The sequence below is a fragment of the Capra hircus genome, unplaced genomic scaffold (assembly GCF_001704415.2).
Source record: "Capra hircus breed San Clemente unplaced genomic scaffold, ASM170441v1, whole genome shotgun sequence".
Classification (NCBI taxonomy): domain Eukaryota; kingdom Metazoa; phylum Chordata; class Mammalia; order Artiodactyla; family Bovidae; genus Capra; species Capra hircus.
This window is the reverse complement of record NW_017189585.1, coordinates 433771-452579: the sequence shown is the minus strand read 5'-3', so window position 1 is coordinate 452579 and position 18809 is coordinate 433771. Positions and strand designations below refer to the sequence as shown.

The 18809-nt window shown below is 37.6% G+C and overlaps 1 protein-coding gene and 1 non-coding gene across 5 annotated transcripts in view; one reads left to right on the top strand and one right to left on the bottom strand.

Moving 5' to 3' along the window:
- Positions 1–18809, top strand: part of LOC108634550 (probable ubiquitin carboxyl-terminal hydrolase FAF-X) — a 142706-nt gene that overhangs the window by 12393 nt on the left and 111504 nt on the right. For all 4 annotated transcript variants that reach the window (XM_018044516.1, XM_018044515.1, XM_018044518.1 and 1 more), the window contains exon 2: positions 12912–13163. In XM_018044516.1, the coding sequence (XP_017900005.1) occupies positions 13071–13163 (93 nt within the window). In that variant the 5' untranslated portion in view covers positions 12912–13070. The remainder of the gene's footprint in view (positions 1–12911; positions 13164–18809) is intronic.
- Positions 3347–3418, bottom strand: TRNAS-GGA. Its single transcript has one exon. It is a non-coding gene; the product is annotated as a tRNA-Ser (tRNA).

Sequence of the window (18809 nt, the reverse complement as noted above, 5' to 3'; positions counted from 1 at the left end):
ACCTAGATAGCATATTGAAAAGCAGAGACATTACTTTGCCAACAAAGGTCTGTCTAGTCAAGGTTATGGTTTTTCTAGTGGTCATATATAGATGTGAGAGTTGGACTGTGAAGAAAGCTGAGCGCTGAAGAATTGATGCTTTAGAACTGTGGTGTTGGAGAATACTCTTGAGAGTCCGTTGGACTGCAAGGAAATCCAATCAGTCCATTCTAAATGAGATCAGTCCTGGATGTTCTTTGGAAGGACTGATGCTAAAGCTGAAACTCCAGTACTTTGGCCACCTCATGCTAAGAGTTGACTCATTGGAAAAGACTGATGCTGAGAAGGATTGGGGGGAGGAGGAGATGGGGACCACAGAGGATGAGATGGCTCGATGGCTTCAACTCGAAGGATATGAGTTTGAGTGAACTATGGGAGATGGTATGGACAGGGAAGCCTGGCATGCTGCAATTCATGAGGTTGCAAAGAGTTGGACACGACTGAGCGACTGAACTGAACTGAAGGGATTTTTAGGTTTGCAGGAAAATTACCTAGAAAACAGTTCTTAGTTGCCCTCTTCTGTTGTTTACAGCTTACTTTAGTATGTTTGTTCCAGTGCATATTTCTGTATTGATACATCATTAACACGGGGCCATAGTTTATGTAGAGTTCATTCTATATTGTAGAGCTCTATGGGTTAGGACAAATATATCATCATTATATCGTATGGGAATGTTCCAGTTCCTTAAAATGTGCTGTTCTCTACTCATTCATTTCTTCTTCCCTCTTACTGAATACTTAGCAGCCGCTGTCAATTCTGCTGTCTCTGTAGTATTGCATTTTTCAGAATGTTACTTAGAATGTTCCAGAATGTTGTCTCTTCAAACTGATTAAAGAAACCACTTAGAACAGCGTGGATTTGAGATTTTGCTATGTCTTTTTGTTGGTTAGTGTGCCATTTATCTATGAATAATATTCTACTGTTTTTTGTTGCCGCAGTCAACTTTTTGAAGGACATTTTGGTTGCTTCCAGTTTTTGGTAAATGTGAGTAGAGCTGCTCAAAATGTTTATGTGCAAGTTTTTGTTAGGAGGTAAGTTTTTGTTTGGCTGAATAACCAAGAGTATGATTGCTGGGTTGTATGGCAAACCTATTTTTACTTTAGTAAGAAAATGTAAAATTGTCTTTTAAAATGAAGGACTACCATTCTCCCCAGCAGTGTGTGATAAGTACTTCAGTAAGGAGAATAAAGCTATCATTTTGGTATTCTGTGTATGGGGACTAAATAAGGGTAATTGATTTAATGTTCAAGTTTGGTACCCATTACAGATTCCAAAGTTTCTAGATTTTGAAGGAAGAAATGAGTGAAAAATGAGTCAGAGATTGTTTTTAGTTTATATATGAGAATAAGATTCTGGATTTGTGGTGAGAAATTTCTTAGCATCAATTAATGCATACAGTTGCAAAAGATTTACAAAGATTGGGAGTCAGTGATTTTCAGCGTTTCTTTGTGAAATTTTGATAGTGGTTGCAAGATTGGTGGAACATTTGACATAGCTTATAGGCTTCTTGGGGTTCACGCTGAACAAAATAAAGCCACTGTCATCGTTACGTAGTTTGTCCTATCATTTTACAGAGGGATAGTCAGCTCAAAACAGGAAGTGCAACACAACAGGCTTTGAGAGCTGAATATAAGGGGATTTGATGACACTTGTGAAGGATACCTCTCACAAAGCAACCATTTGAGTTCAAAGGTGGAGAAAGAGAGAATGAGATGAATTGAGAGAGTAGCATTGCAATATATACACTGTCATTTGTAAAATAGGTAAGTGGTGGGAAGCTGCTGTAAACAGGGAGCTCAAGCAGTTGCACTGTGGTGACCTAGAGGAATAGTATGGTGGAAGGGGAGGAAGATTCATGAGGGAGGGGATATGTGTATAAAATCACCTTCTCAGTGGATATGAATTTAAGCAAACTCCAGAGATAGTGAAGGACAAGGAAGCCTGGCATGCTGTAGTTCATGAGGTTCCAGAGAGTCAGGCATGACTTAGTGGCTGAACAGCAACATGGCTGATTCACACTGTTGTAACCAGCACAATATTGTAAAAAATGAGTTAAAATAAAAGGGGTAAAAAAAATGAGTACAGATTAAAAGTCTCAGAAATAACATCGGGAGTAAAACTTAAACATGATGGGAAAAATGTTACTTAAAAGTTATATTCAAATTCTTTCTACTGAAAATAGGATTCTCATTCATATTTTTGTTTTTATGAGAGGAGGAAAAACTCTAAGTTCACTTCTAGGTGGTTAATTAATTGTCCACTGTTACCAGCTAGGCTTATAACCATCTTGAGAAACCATTCATTTGTATGTAATGTTCAATATAAACTTTTTGTAAAGGTTTGCATTTTAGCATTGCATCTCTATTACTATAGACATATGTTAGTAAGCCTGTACGTTGTATATGAGGCTTATCATACATGGCAGGAGGAAAAAAAACAGTTAACGAATTGCTGCTTTTGTTGACAATCTTCTTCCAGACTACAAGTCTTACAGATAAGCCTTTAATCTTATTGAATGTGCTGTAGCAATTCATTTTAATTTTAAATACCCTTATTAAAATTAAATACTAATTTAGAAATAAGTATTTTTGTACTTTCTTTTAATTTGCATAGGGCTTACAATGCCACTGAATTATAATACAGAATAAATACTTTTTTATATATGCTTAAACATTTAACTGACTTATGTTTTATATTAATATAAACTATTCAAAATAGTTGATATTAATGCTTACTGTTGCAAAATGTGTGCAAGAGGAGTAAGGTTTAGGTAGCATTATGAAGGATAAATATAGCTTGAGCTTTTCTGTTTCATACTGCTTGCATCTTCTAAGTCCAGATTATGTATCTACTATTTAAATTAAAATAAAACATGCAGAAGAAAAGTTTCCATTTTCCTGTTTCAGTTATGCAGTTTAGTAACATTATACCACAAAGCTACAATAATCAAGACAGTATGGTACTGACGCAAAAATAGAAATGCAGATGAATGGTACAGGATGGAACGCCCAGAGGTAAATCCTCGCACCTCTGCTTACCTAATCTATAACAAGGTGACAAGAATATACAGTGAAGACAAGATAGTCTCTTCAGTAAGTGGTGCTTAGGAAACTGGACAGCTACATGTAAAAGAATGAAATTAGAACGCTCCCCAGCCACACAAAAATAAACTGGATTAAAGACCTAAATGTAAAGTGAAGTTGCTCAGTCATGTCCAACTCTTTCTGACCCCATGCCCTCCTCCCTCCATGGGATTCTCCAGGCAAGAGTACTGGAGTGGGTTGCCATTGCCTTCTCCAGGGGACCTTCCCGACCCAGGGATTGAACCTGGGTCTCCTGCATTCCAGGCAGAGGCTTTAACCTCTGAGCCACCAGGGAAGTGCCTAGGCTGGTGTAAATTCTTAGAGGCAAACATAGGAAAAACACTCTTTGATACAAACCTCAGTCAGATCTTTTTTGACCTGTTTCCTGGAGTAATGAAGATAAAAACACAAACAAATGGGACCTAATTAAACTTAAAAGCTTCTACACAGAAAAGAAACCATAAACGATGTGAAAAGACAGCCTTCAGAATGAGAAAAAGATCCATTTACAAATACTTGAAAATATGTGCAAACAAAGCAACTGACAAAGGTTTCTTTCTAAAATACAAGCAGCTCATGCAGCTTAATATTAAAACAAACAACCCAATCAGAAAGTGGATGGAAGATCTAAATAGACATTTCTCCAGAGAAGACATTCAGATAGCCAAGAGACACATGGAAAGATACTCAACATCACCAGTTTTTAGGGAGATGCAAATCTAAAGTACAACGAGGACAGAATAAGTCCATTTACATTGTTATACAACTAACACCATTCATTTCCAGAACTTTATTCATCCTGTAAAACTGAAATGAAACTCATTAAACATTGCCCTTTTCTCCCAGCTGCTTGCAACTACTTTTCTACTTTCTATCTCTATGAATTTGATTACATAGTTCAAGTGGAATCCTACATTATTCATCCTTTTGTGATCGGCTTATTCCACTTGACATAGTGTCCTCAGGGCTTATCTGTGTTGCCACATATGCCAGAATTTACTTTTTCTTAGCTTGAATAGAATTCCATTGTGTGTAAATCAGTTCAGTTCCTCAGTGATGTTCAGCTCTTTGTGACCCTATGGACTGCAACATGCCAGGCTTCCCTGCTTGCTCAAACTCGGGTCCATTGAGTTGGTGATACCATACAACCATCTTATCCTCTGTTGTCTGCCTCCTGCCTTCAATCTTTCACAGCATTCAAGGTGTTTTCTTTTGAGTCAGTTCTTCCCATCAGGTGACCAAAGTTGGAGTTTCAGCTTCAGCATCTGTCTTTCCAATAAATATCCAGGACTGATTTCCTTGAGGATTGACTGGTTTGATCTCCTTGCAGTCCAAGGGACTCTCAAGAGTCTTTTCCAACACCACAGTTCAAAAGCATCAATTCTTCCGTTCTCCGCTTTTCTGTAGTCCAGCTCTCACATCTGTGCGTGACTACTGGAAAGACCATAGCTTTGTCTAGATGGACCTTTGTTGGCAAAGTAATGTCTCTGCTTTTTAAAATGCTATCTAGGATGGTCATAGCTCTTCTTCTAAGAAGCAGGTGTCTTTTAACCTCATGGCTGCAGTCACCATCTGCATTGATTTTGGAGCCCAAGGGAATAAAGTCTCTCACTGTTTCCATCTGTTTGCCATGAAATGATGAGACCAGATGCCATGATTTTCTTTTTTTGAATATTGAGTTTTAACTCAATGTTTTCACTCTCCTCTTACCCTTTTATCAAGAGGCTCTTTAGGTCTTTTTTGCTTTCTGCCATACGGGTGGTGTCATCTGCATGTACGTTATTGACATTTCTCTTCTTAATTTAAGCTTGTGTTTCATCCACCCCTGCATTTCGCATTATGTACTGTGCATGTAAGTTACATAAGCAGGATGAGAATACATGGCCTTGATGTACTCCTTTTCCAGTTTGAACCAGTCTGTTGTTCCATGTCTGGTTCTAACTGTTGCTGCTTACAGATTTCTCAGGAGGCAGGTAAGCTGGTTTGGTATTCCCATCTCTTTAAAAATGTTCCACAGTTTGTCTTGATCCACATAGTCAGAGGCTTTGGTGTAGTCAATAAAGCAGAAGTAGGTGTTTTTCTGGAACTCTTGATTTTTGATGATCCAGAGGATGTTGGCATTTTGATCTCTGATCCCTCTACCTTTTCTAAATCCATCTTGAACATCTGGGAAGTTCTTGGCTCACATACTGTTGAAGCCTGGCTTGAAGAATTTGGAGCATTTCTTTGCTAGCATGAGAGATGAATGCAGTTACGCGATAGTTTGAACATTCTTTGGCCTTGCTGTTCTTTGGGATTGGAACAAAAACTGACCTTTTCCAGTCCTGTGGCCCTGCTGAGTTTTCAAATTTGCTGGTATACTGAGTGCAGCACTTTTAACAGCATCATCTTTTAGGACCTGAAATAGCTCAACTGGAATTCCATCACCTCCACTAGCTCTGTTTGTAGTGATGCTTCCTATGGCCCACTTGACTTCACATTCCAGGATGTCTGGCTCTAAGTGAGTGATCATACATACCATCATGGTTATCTGGGTTGTTAAGATATTTTTTGTATAGTTCTCCTGTGTATTTGTGTCATCTGTCTTTAATATCTTCTGCTTCTGTTTAGGTGCATGCTGTTTCTGTCCTTTATTGTTCCCATCTTTGCATGAAATGTTCCTTTGATATCTCTCAGTTTCTTGGAGAAGAAGACTTTCCCATTCTCTTATTTTCGTCTTATTTCTTTGCACTGATCACTGAAGAAGGCTTTCTGATCTCTCTTTGCTCTGAATGCAGAGTCGGGACTCTGCATTCAGATGGGTATATCTTTCCTTTTCTTCTTCGGCTTTAGCTTCTCTTCTCTCAGCTGTTTGTAATGCCTTCTCCGACTAGCATTTTGCATTGTTGCATTTCTTTCTCTTGGGGATAGTCTTGATCACTGACTCCTCTACAGTGTCACGAACCTCAATCTGTAGTGCTTGTACACCCTTGAGCTATCAGATCTAATCTGTTGAATCTATTTGTCACTTCCAGTGTATAATCATAAGGAATTCGACTGAGGTAGGGCATACCTGATTGGTCTACTGAATTTGGTAGTAAGGAGTTCATGATCTGAGCCACAGTCAGCTCCTAGTCTTGTTTTTTCTGACTGTATACAGCTTCTTCATCTTCTGCTACAAAGAATATAATCAATATAATTTTGGTATTGACCATATCGTGATATCCATGTGTAGAGTTTTCTCTTGGTATGTTAGAAGAAGGTGTCAGTGAGTTCTCTTGGCTAATTCTGTTAACCTTTGCCCTGCTTCATTTTGTACTCCAAGGCTAAACATGCCTGTTACTCCAGCTATCTCTTGACTTCCTTTTGTGTTCCAGTCCCATGTGATGAAAAGGACATTTTTTGGGGGGGTGTTAGTTCTAGAAGATCTTGTAGGTGTTCCTAGAACTGTTCAGCTTCTTCAGCATTAATGCTTGGGGCATAGACTTGGATTACTGTGATATTGAATGTGAGTTGAATTACATTTAATTTGGAAATGAATAGATATCATTGTTTCATTTTTGAGATTGCACCGTAGTACTGCATTTCAAACTCATTTGTTGGCTATGAAGACTTTTCCATTTCTTCTACGGGATCCCTGCCCACATAATAGATGTAATGGTTATCTGAATTAAATTTTCCCATTCTGGTCCATTTTAGTTCACTGATGCCTAAATGAGAGGGACTGGTGGTGTGAAAATCTGGGTCTTCCTCTTGTGGGAGGGCCTTGCTCACCAAAGCCTCAGTCCAGTTATCTACTGATGAGTGAGGTTGCACTCCCTCCCTGCTAGTTGTTTGGCCTGAGGTGACCCAGCCCTGGGTACTCTGGGCTCTGTGGTAGGGTTAATGATGAACTCCAGGTGGGTTTATGCCAAGGGGAAGGTTCCTTCCTCGCCGTCCCTGTGTGAGCCCCTGCTGATCATGCCTTCTCCGGAATTTTTGGAACACTAGCAGGTGCTTTTGGTTCAGTCTCCTGTGGAGTCATTGCTCCTTTTCTCTGGGTCTTGGTGCACTCAAGATTTTGTTTGTATCCTCCAAGATTGGAGTTCTCTGGTTGCCCCAGTCTTGTGGAGTCTTTTAATCAAATCCCACCGGCATTAAAGGTCAGATTACCTGGGAATTCCCAGTCCTTTTGTCAGGTCCCAGGGTGGGAAGCCTGATGTGAGTTCAGAACCTTCATAACAGTGGGAGAACTTTTTTGGTATTATTGCTCTCCAGTTTGTGGGTCAGCCACCTGGTGGGATGATACTTGAATTTACCATTAATGTGCCCTTCCTGCTATCTCACTGTGGCTTCTTTGTCTTTGGACGTTATCTTTTTGTGGTGGGTTCCAGTGTCCTTCTGTCCATGTTGTTAAACAATTCATTGTGATTTTGTTGCTCTTGCAGGAGGAGTTGTGTGCACTTGGCTTCTGGTCCACCGTCTTGAACCATAAGCCCTGTAGTTTGTTTTGAATCAGGAAGTTTGACACCTTCAGCTTTATTCTTTTTCAAAATTGTTTTAACTGAGTTGACTTGAGATTACATTTGAATTTTATGATGAATGTTTATGTACAAAAAAGCTATTGGTATATTGATTGGGATTTCATTGATTCTACAGATTGACATCTTCTAAATTTTTAAAACAATTTAAAGTTATTTATTTAGTTGGCTGCATTGGCTCTTAGTTGCAGCATATTTTAGTTGTAGCCTGTAAACTCTTAGTTGGGGCATGTGGGATCTAGCACCCTGACCAGGGAAGGAACCTGGGACCTTGCGTTGGGAACAGAGTCTTGCCACTGGACCAGCAAGGATGTCCCTAGATTAACATTGTTTTTCATTATTTATTTATTTGTGGCTGCGCCGAGTCTCTGTTGCTGCACGCAAGCTTTCTCTAGTTGACTTGGACGGGGCTGCTCTTCACTGTGGTTGTGAGCATCTCATTGTGGTGGCTTTTCTTGTTTTGGAGCATGGGCTGTGGGTGCACAGGCTTCAGTAGTTGCAGCACGAAGACTGTAAAGCACAGACTCAGAAGATATGCACAGGCTTAGTGGCTCCGTAGCTGACATGTGCAATCTTCCTAGGCCAGGGATCAAACCCATGTCTTGTGCAGTGGTAGGCAGATTCTTATCTGCTGTTCCTAGATTTGATACTTTATTAATAAGTCCTCTAATCTGTGATGTGGGTTATCTTTCCATTTATTAATAGTTTCTTTGATTTCTTTCAGAAATGTAGTTTATCTGGGTATGTGGAACCTTTTTTCTTTAAGTTTATTCTTAAGTATTTTATTCTTTTTTTAATGTTCAAATAGAATTCTTTTCTTAATTTCCTTTCTGGATTCTTTTTTTATTTTTAGTGAACTGGTTTTTAGGGTGTTGACTTTTGTACCGGAAACTTTACTAAAACCATTAATTTTGTGGAAGCTTTAGTGTTATGCATATGGTTCAGCAGTAGCAGCATTTATGTATGAGATTATGTAATTTCTGGCAGGCATAATTGATCTTCTTTTTTTGATTGTGATGCCTTGTGTTTTTTCTTTCCTAAATGCCTTGACTGAGAGTTACAAATCTGTATTAAATAGGAGTGGTGAAATAGCATTGCCTATTCCTAATCTTAGAAAGCTTTCAGTATTATGGTTTTTGCTGTGCATTTTTCATATTTGGCTTCTTATGTTGGGTTTCCTTCTCTTTATTATTTATCATAAGAGGATGTTCAATTTTGTCTAGTCCTTTTTCTCCATCAGTTGAGATGATCATTGGTATTTCTCCCTTTACTCTTCTAGTGTAGAGTATTACATTGTTTGATTTGAAAATCCTCCTTGGTTGTAGTGTTTAAACCATAATGTGCTGTTGAATTTGATTTGATAGAGTATTTTAGTGAGGATTTTTGCAGCAGTATTCATTAGGAATTTTTGCATCAATATTCTCGTTCTTGTTGCTAAAATATATTTTAAAAAGATCTTAAATAACAGCCTTACTTGATGAGTTAAGGTACTAGAAAAAGAACTTACCCCACAGTTAGCAAGAAGAAGGAAATAATAAAGATTAGTTCAGAGATAAAGAATAGAACTAAAACAGAGAACATCAGTGAAACCAAACTGCTCTTTGAAGAAGTCAGTAAAATTGACAAATGAGAGTGATAGTAAACAGAAGACTGAAATTACTGAAACTAGAAATGAAACTGGAAATATAACACTTATAACACATAGGCCAAAATATGTTGATTTCTCTGTACTATTATATACATCACCAAATTAAGTAAACTAGAAGATGTGGAGAAATAGCTAGAAGGCATTAAAACTAATCAGGATCAAATCATTGCATAGACATAAAACTGCTAAGAAGACTTCACCAGTAATCAGAAATCTTCCAACAAAGAAAAGCACTGAACCCATTGATATTACTTGTGAATTCTTTCAAACATTCAAGTTATATATATTTGAATGTTAAATATTTAAATAATATCTTTATAGCGACATTCTGAAATATTTACACAAATTGAAGAGGAGGAAATGTTTGTTGAGTCCAGCATTAGGCTGCTTCAGCCAAAGACTGAAGAAACCTACAAACTAAAAGACACCTACAGACCAGTATCCCTTGTACACACTGATGCAAAGTAAACAACAAAATACAAACTGAGTTCAGCAACATACTAGAAGAATTATATACAATGATTAAGTGAGAGTTATTCCTGGAGTGTAGGTGTGGTTCAGTGTACAAAAATTAATCAATGTAAGCAAACTAATAGCATAAGGAGAAAAAGCACATAATAATCTCAATTTTTGGAGATAAACATTTAATAAAATTCTTCTCAGCATTTTGAGTTACCATTATTCTTGTAGCCTGCAAATTTTTGCTAGGGGAATTTTTAATAATCATATATAGGTGCCAAGTCATGTGACAAGTCATTTTTCTCTTACTCCTTTTGAGATTCTCTTTTAGCCTGACTTCTGATTGGTATCTAGGCATGAGTGTCTAGTGTGCATTTTGGAGTTCTTTGTTGAAATTCTCTCTTTGTGTATTTTCTGGTTTTGTTTATCTGTGTTCTCTTTCAGGTCATTCTGCTGTTTTAAGACATTTGAAAACATTCTACAGGGTTGGTTGTCTATTCCTTTGATAAGGCCTTATTTCCCTATTTTTTGGTATTCTTTATGATTTTTTGTTGAGTTAGGGTTCATTGGTGAAAACAGCCAGAGTTTCAGACTTTACTGATTGCCTTTGTGTAGAGGGAAACCTTCACCAGTCAGGCCACCTAGATGGAGGAGCTCTCAGACCTTCTTAGGCATTTTTGTTGTTGGCTTTGTGTGCTTTTCTCCTATGCCTCTGTCAGGGTACTTGGAAATCCCTAGGAAAGCCAGAAATCTGGGCCTAAATTCCACTTCATTACTTCTGTCCTGGGAGAGGCATCAGTTGGAGCCAAGAATTGGGTATTATTTCTCTCTTTTACTTTGAGCTACATTGGATTGGGAAATAACCAGTGTAAATAAAACTCAGTGTACTCTTAAGCTCCTCACAATTCTCTGTTCTATTAAATAACTCTCCTGAGTCTGAAAGCTCTGTATTAACCAGTTTCTAGCTGTATCAGAATTGTATTTTGATCCACATATTGCTGTTAACTTACTATTTATGTGGGAGAACCAGTGCCTGTAGCTGCCCTCTTGCTGATGTCGCTCTTCTAGTATGGACTTTTAACTAAAGTGATACTTTTCTAGTCCTGAAAATATGTTGAAATACTGAAGTTTGAATATGAGGAAAAATGCTGTGATCTAAAGGAAATCTAACATTGCTGAATTCATTTTAAGTGATTTGAATAATTTCTAAATTGCTCTTTAGTGTTTTAGGATACAGTGTCTTTATAGTGCTGAATTGCTGCTTGGACGAAACACTGAGACTTTGCAAGAAATAATAGTTATGATCTGGGAGAAAGATATTTATTTGAAGGGAGGGAAATTGCATTGCCGCTTTGTTTCCCTTTGCACTGATTGATTACTCTTTTGTTAACAATGACTTATTGAATGACTTACTCCTTTTGCTAGGTTACTTAAGATGTGTCTCTAGATAGAAGAATATGGGCAGATATAAAATGACAGTAATATAGTTTTAAGATGCTTTAGTTCAAATAACTTCAAATGTCAAAGAAAATACAAAGCAAGGGAAAAGTGTGTGAAGAAAACATTTTTAAAATTTATTTTTAAAATTTATTTTAATTGGAGGTTAATTAGTTTATAATATTGTATTGGTTTTGCCATACATTAACATGAATCACCACAGGTATACATGTGTTCCCCATCCTGAACCCCTCTCCCTCCTCCCTTCCTGTACCATCCCTCTGGGTCGTCCCAGTGCACTAGCCCCAAGCATCCAGTATCATGCATTGAACCTGGACTGGCGATTCATTTCATATATGATATTATACATGTTTCAGTGCCATTCTCCCAAATCATCCCACCCTTTCCCTCTCCCACAGAGTCCAAAAGCCTGTTCTACATATCTGTGTCTCTTTGGCTGTCTCGCATACAGGGTTATCATTACCATCTTTCTAAATGTAGGACCCCTCCCCATGTCAGGAAATAGTATTGTTTTAAAGAGAAATAGGATTAATTCTAGGATTGTATATTTTATTACCTGTGTTTTACCTGTGCTCTGTTATTTTCCACAAACTTCTTAGCTGTGCTTTGATTAAATTACTTAATTTCTTACACCTTTGTGTTTCTTTGGTATCACAAAGTCTGTGTAACCTGAAAAGAGTTATGGAAAGCTAAGTGGGGTCTTGGTTCTGGAACAGGTATCTCTATTGTCCTCCCCCAAACACTAACACATAAAATTTTGATTGCAGCTTTACACAAACTGGTTTCTTTTCAGAGCCAGCCACAACACTTCCTTAAGTGTATAGCCTTAAAAATAATTTTCAGCACAGACCGCATGATGAAAAACCAGAATCACACTACATCTTTTCAAGAATTTGTGCGAAAGGACAGATCTTTGTGATTTTCAGGAGGGGAGATTTAAGCATATTTTTTTGACCAAGAAAAATGGATCCAGAAAGAAATGGAAGATCTGAATCTTAGATCAAGGCCCTTTTACATGTGGTGCATATACAGTGGGATCAGAAGTCCACGTAAAGAAGGCTAGAAGAAAGAGAATGTTAGAATTAAACAGCTGTTTAAATGAGAATTCATTTTTTTTGAGATGTAAGAAAAAATTATTTAATTTTTGTTAGCAATAGTTTTCAAAAGATGATATAATTTCTCCCAAGTTTAAAAAATGATCCATATAATATAAAATTTGAATGAGAATGTCTGAGTATTAAAAGACATTAGGTGAAAGATTCTGATCTTCCAGTGACCTTGTGGAAATATGTATGTATCTGTTTGTTTATGTAATCTCTATGAGTACTTCTGGTGTTTTTAAAATTAATTTTCTTGCTCTACTACCTTTACATTCTCTGTTAACTTGGCTTTTTATTTTATTTACTCAAGAGCAGTATACCTTTAAGTATTTATATTTTTGCAGTATGTTTAAGGCAAAAACTGATCATTCTTTTGTAAGTAAAAAATATTAACTAAGAACTTTGCATTTTTCTGGAATATTATATATAAAGACTTTATGTAAATTTATTGAATAACAATGTTTATAAAAGTTTATGTTTTACTTTTGTCTCAATTTTACAGCCATCTGTTATTGATTGTAGAGGTTGGTGATGTTAACAATATGTATGTTAGACTTAGAATAATTCATTATTTATTTTTTTAATATTTTAAACAAATATACCCTTTGTTCCCTCTACTTTTAGGTAGTGAAATGGTCTCTGCAAGAATGGTCTGTCCTTGAATTGGAGATATTTAAGGCTGATATATCCTGGTGCTTCGTCTCCTATAAGTGAACTGTAATTTCTTCTCTTACAACAACTAAATAAACAGACAAAATAGCAAAAATCTTTTCTGTTTTGAGTATGACAGCCACTACTCGTGGCTCTCCGGTAGGAGGGAATGACAGCCAGGGCCAGGCTCCTGATGGACAGTCTCAGCCCCCCTTCCATAATCAGGTAGGACATGAAGGCTGTATTGTTTTGGGTGCTTCGAATTAGTAAACAATGACAGATATTCTGAGTAATTTGTTAAGTAATCATAAAAAACTATTTTCATTTTAAGTTATAGTTAAAGTAAGTCACTAAGGCTTTTAGTAGCAGGAAACCTACATATGCTTGAGAATGTACCTTTTTAACATAAGGCTTTGTATGATTGTGAGGCCAAAAGTGTGAAATCAGTCATTTCTCCTTTAGTTATCAACATTGACTCAAGTCAGCTGTTTATGTTCATGTCTCATCTTTGTACTCATGTTTACCTTATACCTCTGACTAAGTAATAGAATGTTTAATGTTCACATTCCATATTTTTAAAATAACCATAGAGGAAATAATATTAGTAAAGAGTTTAATACAGATTTTAGTATCAGAGTTTTGTGCTGGCTGACAAAATATTTTTTTTCCCTGTTTCTGGAAGAATTTGCATATGATGAATATATTAAAACATTCATTAACAGTAATTCTTTGATTCTGATAACTAATATTGGTAACTTGAATTTATTGTGTTAAGAGGGTAATGCATTTCATTGAAGTTTGCAAAAGAGTTTTGCAAAAGTATTGGCTTTCATTTTTCGCCTCCCATGTATCTGCTTTTAAATTTTCATAGTTATTCCTTTTGCTTTCTTAGGGTTTAATTTGTTGTTCATTTTCTAGTTTAGGTAAGTGAACTTTCTAGTTTAGATAAGGTGATTGTTCCACTTTTATTTCAGTTTTTCTGTTTTCTAAGACATGTATTTTATACTAAAACTTTTGCTACACCGTATCCAATGACTTTTGATGTCTGTTTGCATTTACTGTTATTTAGTTAATGTTTTAAAATTTGTGTGGTGATTTTTGTTTGTAAAGAATACTTCATAAATATGATGCTTCATTTGCAAGCAGTTAGAGATTTTCTGGGTAACTTCTTGTATTGGTTGTAAATTATTCCTTTGTGAGTAGAGAGTCTATTCTCTGGTGTCTCACATGGAAATTTCTTGAGGGTTGAAATGTTGCTAAAGATCCCCTAGAATAAGAAATAGCACCCATTCCAGTACTCTTGCCTGGAAAATCCCATGGACTGAGGAGCCTGACAGGCTACGGTCTGTGAGGTCACGAGAGACAGAACAGAGAGAGAGACAATGAGAGTGAGAGGCACATCCCTGTGGGGCCCTCCGCCCCAACGTGGGCAATTTCAATTTCTGCCTCTTAAAATTCATTGTACGTGTCAGTTAAATGCAATTTTCTCAGTATTTGTTTCATATATTCTGTTCAGTATATAATCTTATTTCTTTATATATATATGTATATATATATATGATTTTATTTTTGGCCATGTTGGATCTTCATTGGTGTGTGGGCTTGTGGGCTTTTCTCAACTTGCAGCAAGTGAAAGCTACCATCTAGTTGTAGTGGGTGGGTTTCTTATTGGGGTGTCTTCTGTTGTTACAGAGCACAGACTCTAGAGTGCTTCAGTAGTTGCAGCACATGGGCTCAGCAGTTGCATATTCTGGGTCTAAAAAGCAAAGGCTCAGTAGCTGTGATACACAGGCTTAGTTGCTCTGCCGCATGTGGAATCTTTCTGGATCAGGTATCAAACCTTGTCTCTTGCGTTGACAGGACTCTCTACCACTGAGCCACCAGGAAAGCCCTAACCTTGTTTCATTTAGTTTTAAATGTGCTGGGGTTTTTTTTTTTACTAGTTGAGACTGTTTGTCTACCTGGGATTGTGATTTGATCATTCACCTCTAATGTGTTATATCAGTTTTAGCTAGACGTATGTTGAACCAATAAGATGGATTCACATTGAAAATAGTGACTTGGAATGATAGGGGGTAATTGAGTCATTAATCTTTACATTTAGATCTCTTATGTGTGTAGAGATTTCCTTTTATCTCGAACAATTCTTCTACCTCTAGCTCTCACATATTAATATGGGTGTACCACTTTGCCAGGAGAAAGGAAGATTATTGTTAGGAAGGATATTGTATCCTTTTTAAAATAGCACTCATTGTTTTTGTTATTGTCTTTTGTTATTCCCCCGAGTACTACTATTTAAAATTGTTCTCGATTATACTTTTTAATGGGCTTTTAGAGTCAGGGAAGACTTGAGCAGAAATATCTTCATTTATAAAGGTGGTACATTTATTATAATCAGTGAAACTATATTGATGAATCATTATCACAAACTCTGTAGTTTACTTTATGGTTCACTTGGTCTTTTCTTTATTCTTTCAGTTTTGACAAAGATATCTTCAGTCACTCAGTCATGTCCGACTCTTTGCGACCCCATGAATCGCAGCATGCCAGGACTCCCTGTCCATCACCAACTCTTGGAGTTCACTCACACTCATGTCCATCAAGTCAGTGATGCCATCTAGCCATCTCATCCTCTGTCTTCCCCTTTTCCTCCTGCCCCCAATCCCTCCCAGCATCGGAGTCTTTCCCAGTGAGTCAACTCTTTGCATGAGGTGGCCAAAGTACTGGAGTTTCAGCTTTAGCATCATTCCTTTCAAAGAACATCCAGGACTGGTCTCCTTTAGAATGGACTGGTTGGATCGCCTTTCAGTCCAAGGGACTCTGAAAAGTCTTCTCCAACACTACAGTTCGAAGCATCAATTCTTCAGCGCTTAGCTTTCTTCATAGTCCAACTCTCACATCCATACATGACCACAGGAAAAACCATAGCCTTGACTATACAGACGTTTGTTGGCAAAGTAATATCTTTGCTTTTTAATATGCTGTCTAGGTTGGTCATAACTTTCCTTCCAAGGAGTAAGCGTCTTTTAATTTCATGGCTGTAGTCACCGTCTGCAGTGATTTTGAAGCCCAGAAGAATAAAGTCAGCCACTGTTTCCCCGTCTATTTGCCATGAAGTGATGGGACCGGATGCCATGATCTTTGTTTTCTAAATGTTGAGCTTTAAGCCAACTCTTTCACTCTCGTCTTTCACTTTTATCAAGAGGCTTTTTAGTTTCTCTTTACTTTCTGCCGTAAGGGTTGTATCATCTGCATATGTGAGGTTATTGATATTTCTCCCGGCAATCTTGATTCCAGCTTGTGTTTCTTCCAGCCCAGTGTTTCTCATGATGTGCTCTGCATATAAGTGAAATAAGCAGGGTGACATTATACAGGCTTGATGTACTCCTTTTCCCATTTGGAACCAGTCTGTTGTTCATGTCCAGTTCTAACTGTTGCTTCCTGACCTGCATACAGGTTTCTCAAGAGGCAGGTCAGGTGGTCTGGTGTGCCCATCTCCTCAGAATCTTCCACAGTTATTGTGATCCACACAGTCAGAGGCTTTGGCATAGTCGATAAAGCAGAAATAGATGTTTTTCTGGAACTCTCTTGCTTTTTCGATGATCCAGCGGATGTTGCCAATTTGATCTGGTTCCTCTGCCTTTTCTAAAACTAGCTTGAACATCTGGAAGTTCATGGTTCAGGTATTGCTGAAGCCTGGCTTGGAGAATTTTGAGCATCACTTTAGTAGAGTGTGAGATGAGTGCAATTTTGTGGTAGTTTGAGCATGCTTTGGCATTGCTTTTCTGTGGAATTGAAATGAAAACTGACCTTTTCCAGTCCAGTGGTCACTGCTGAGTTTTCCAAAGATACTTAGTATAATATAATAAAAAGTTTCACTGCACTAAAATCTTCTTGGCCTTTTCATCCTTCCCTTCTCTGAATCCCTGGTGACTACTTTGTCTTTTGATGGTGTTTATTTAATTGCTAAGTTGTGTCCAACTCTTTGTGATCCCATGAACTGTAGCCCACCAGGTTCTCTGTCCATGGGATTCTCCAGGCAAGAATACAGGAATGGGTAGTCATTCCCTCTCCAGGGAATCGTTTCAACCCAGGGACTGAACCCAAGTCTCCTTTATTGGCAGGAGAAATTTTTTTTTTTTTAAATCATTGAGCCTCAGGGGAAGCCCACTTGGTCTTTTACTTGCCTCTATAGTTTTGCCCCTTACAGAATGTGATGTAGTTGGAATCATGCAGTGTGTAATCTTTTCAGATTAACTTCTTTCCCTTTAATATGCATTTAAAGTTCTTTATCTTCTCATAGCTTAGTAGCTCTTTTTAATTTTTAATCAGTGTGAAACATTCCATTTTCTGGTTGTTCCACAGATTTTATCTGTTCACTTACTGAGGGACAGCTTGGTTGCTTCCAAGTTTTGGTAGTTACAAATAAAATTATGACTAAACAACAGTGGGACTTTTATATGGACATTCATTTTTCAGCTTGTTTGAATAAACACTAAAGAGTGTAATTGCTAGATTATATAATAAAAATATGCTTAGTTTTGTAAAAAGTAAAAGCATTTTATAAGAGGCTATACTGGCATTTGGTTTTGTCAAGATTGTAGATTTTGGTTATTCAAATGTGTATGTTTTGGTATCTCATTGTTTAAGTGTATAATTCCTTAATGATTTGTGATGTTAAACATCTTTCCAGTGGGTAGTTATTACTTGTTAGTCCTCTTTGATGAGCTGTTTCTTCAGGTCTTTTGCCAATTTTTTGCCTAAAGTTGTTTTCTTACTGTTGAATTTGAGGAGTCCCTGGTGGCTCAGATGATAAAGCGTCTGCCTACAATGTGGGACATATAATGTCAACCCACTCCATGCTGTTTCCTGGAAAATCCCATGAACGGAGGAGCTGCCTGGTATGCTATAGGCCATGGGGCTGCAGAGTCGGACACGACCAAGCGACTTCACTTTCAGTTTCTTTCACTTTTAAGCTTTGGATAGCTGTACTTTATTTTGCAAATACTTTCTCCCAGTCTCTGTCCTAGAAACTTGTCTTCTCATTCTCTTGACAGTTTCTTTCATGGAAAAAAAATAATTAATTTTAGTGAAGTCCAGCTTGTTTAACTGCCTTTGTTATTACATCTGAAGTTAGGATCAAACCCAAGGTCACCTAGATTTTCTGTTATTTTATCTTCTGAGAGGATTACAGTTTTGTGTTATATATTTAAGTCTGATCCATTTTTAGTTAATTGTGAGGGTTACAGTCTAGGCTCTGAATTCTTGCTTTCCCATGTGGCTGTTCATTTGCTACATTGTATGTTGTAAGCCTTTCTTTTACCATTGTTATTATCTTTGTGTCTTTGTCCCTTTGCCAGAGATCAGTTGATTCTCTTGCTATGGGTCTGTTTCCGTGTCTTTCTTTTTTCCTTGAACTTTATGTTTGTCTTTGGCAAATGCAGCGTAAAGTTGAATTTTCCTTTTTAAAATATTCATTTAGCTGCATTCAGTTCAGTTCAGTGACTCAGTTGTGTCTGATTCTGAATCGCAGCATGTCAGGCCTCCCTGTCCATCACCTTCTCCCGGAGTTCACTCAAACTCACGTCCATCGAGTTGGTGATGCCATCCAGCCATCTCATCCTCTGTTGTCCCCTTCTCCTCCTGCCTCCAGTCCCTCCCAGCATCAGTCTTTTCCAGTGAGTCAACTCTTCGCATGAGGTGGCCAAAGTACTGGAGTTTCAGCTTTAGCATCATTCCTTCCAAAGAAATCCCAGGGCTCATCTCCTTCAGAATGGACTGGCTGGATCTCGTTATAGTCCAAGGGACTCTCAAGAGTCTTCTCCAACACCACAGTTCAAAAGCATCAATTCTTCGGCTTCACAGTCCAAC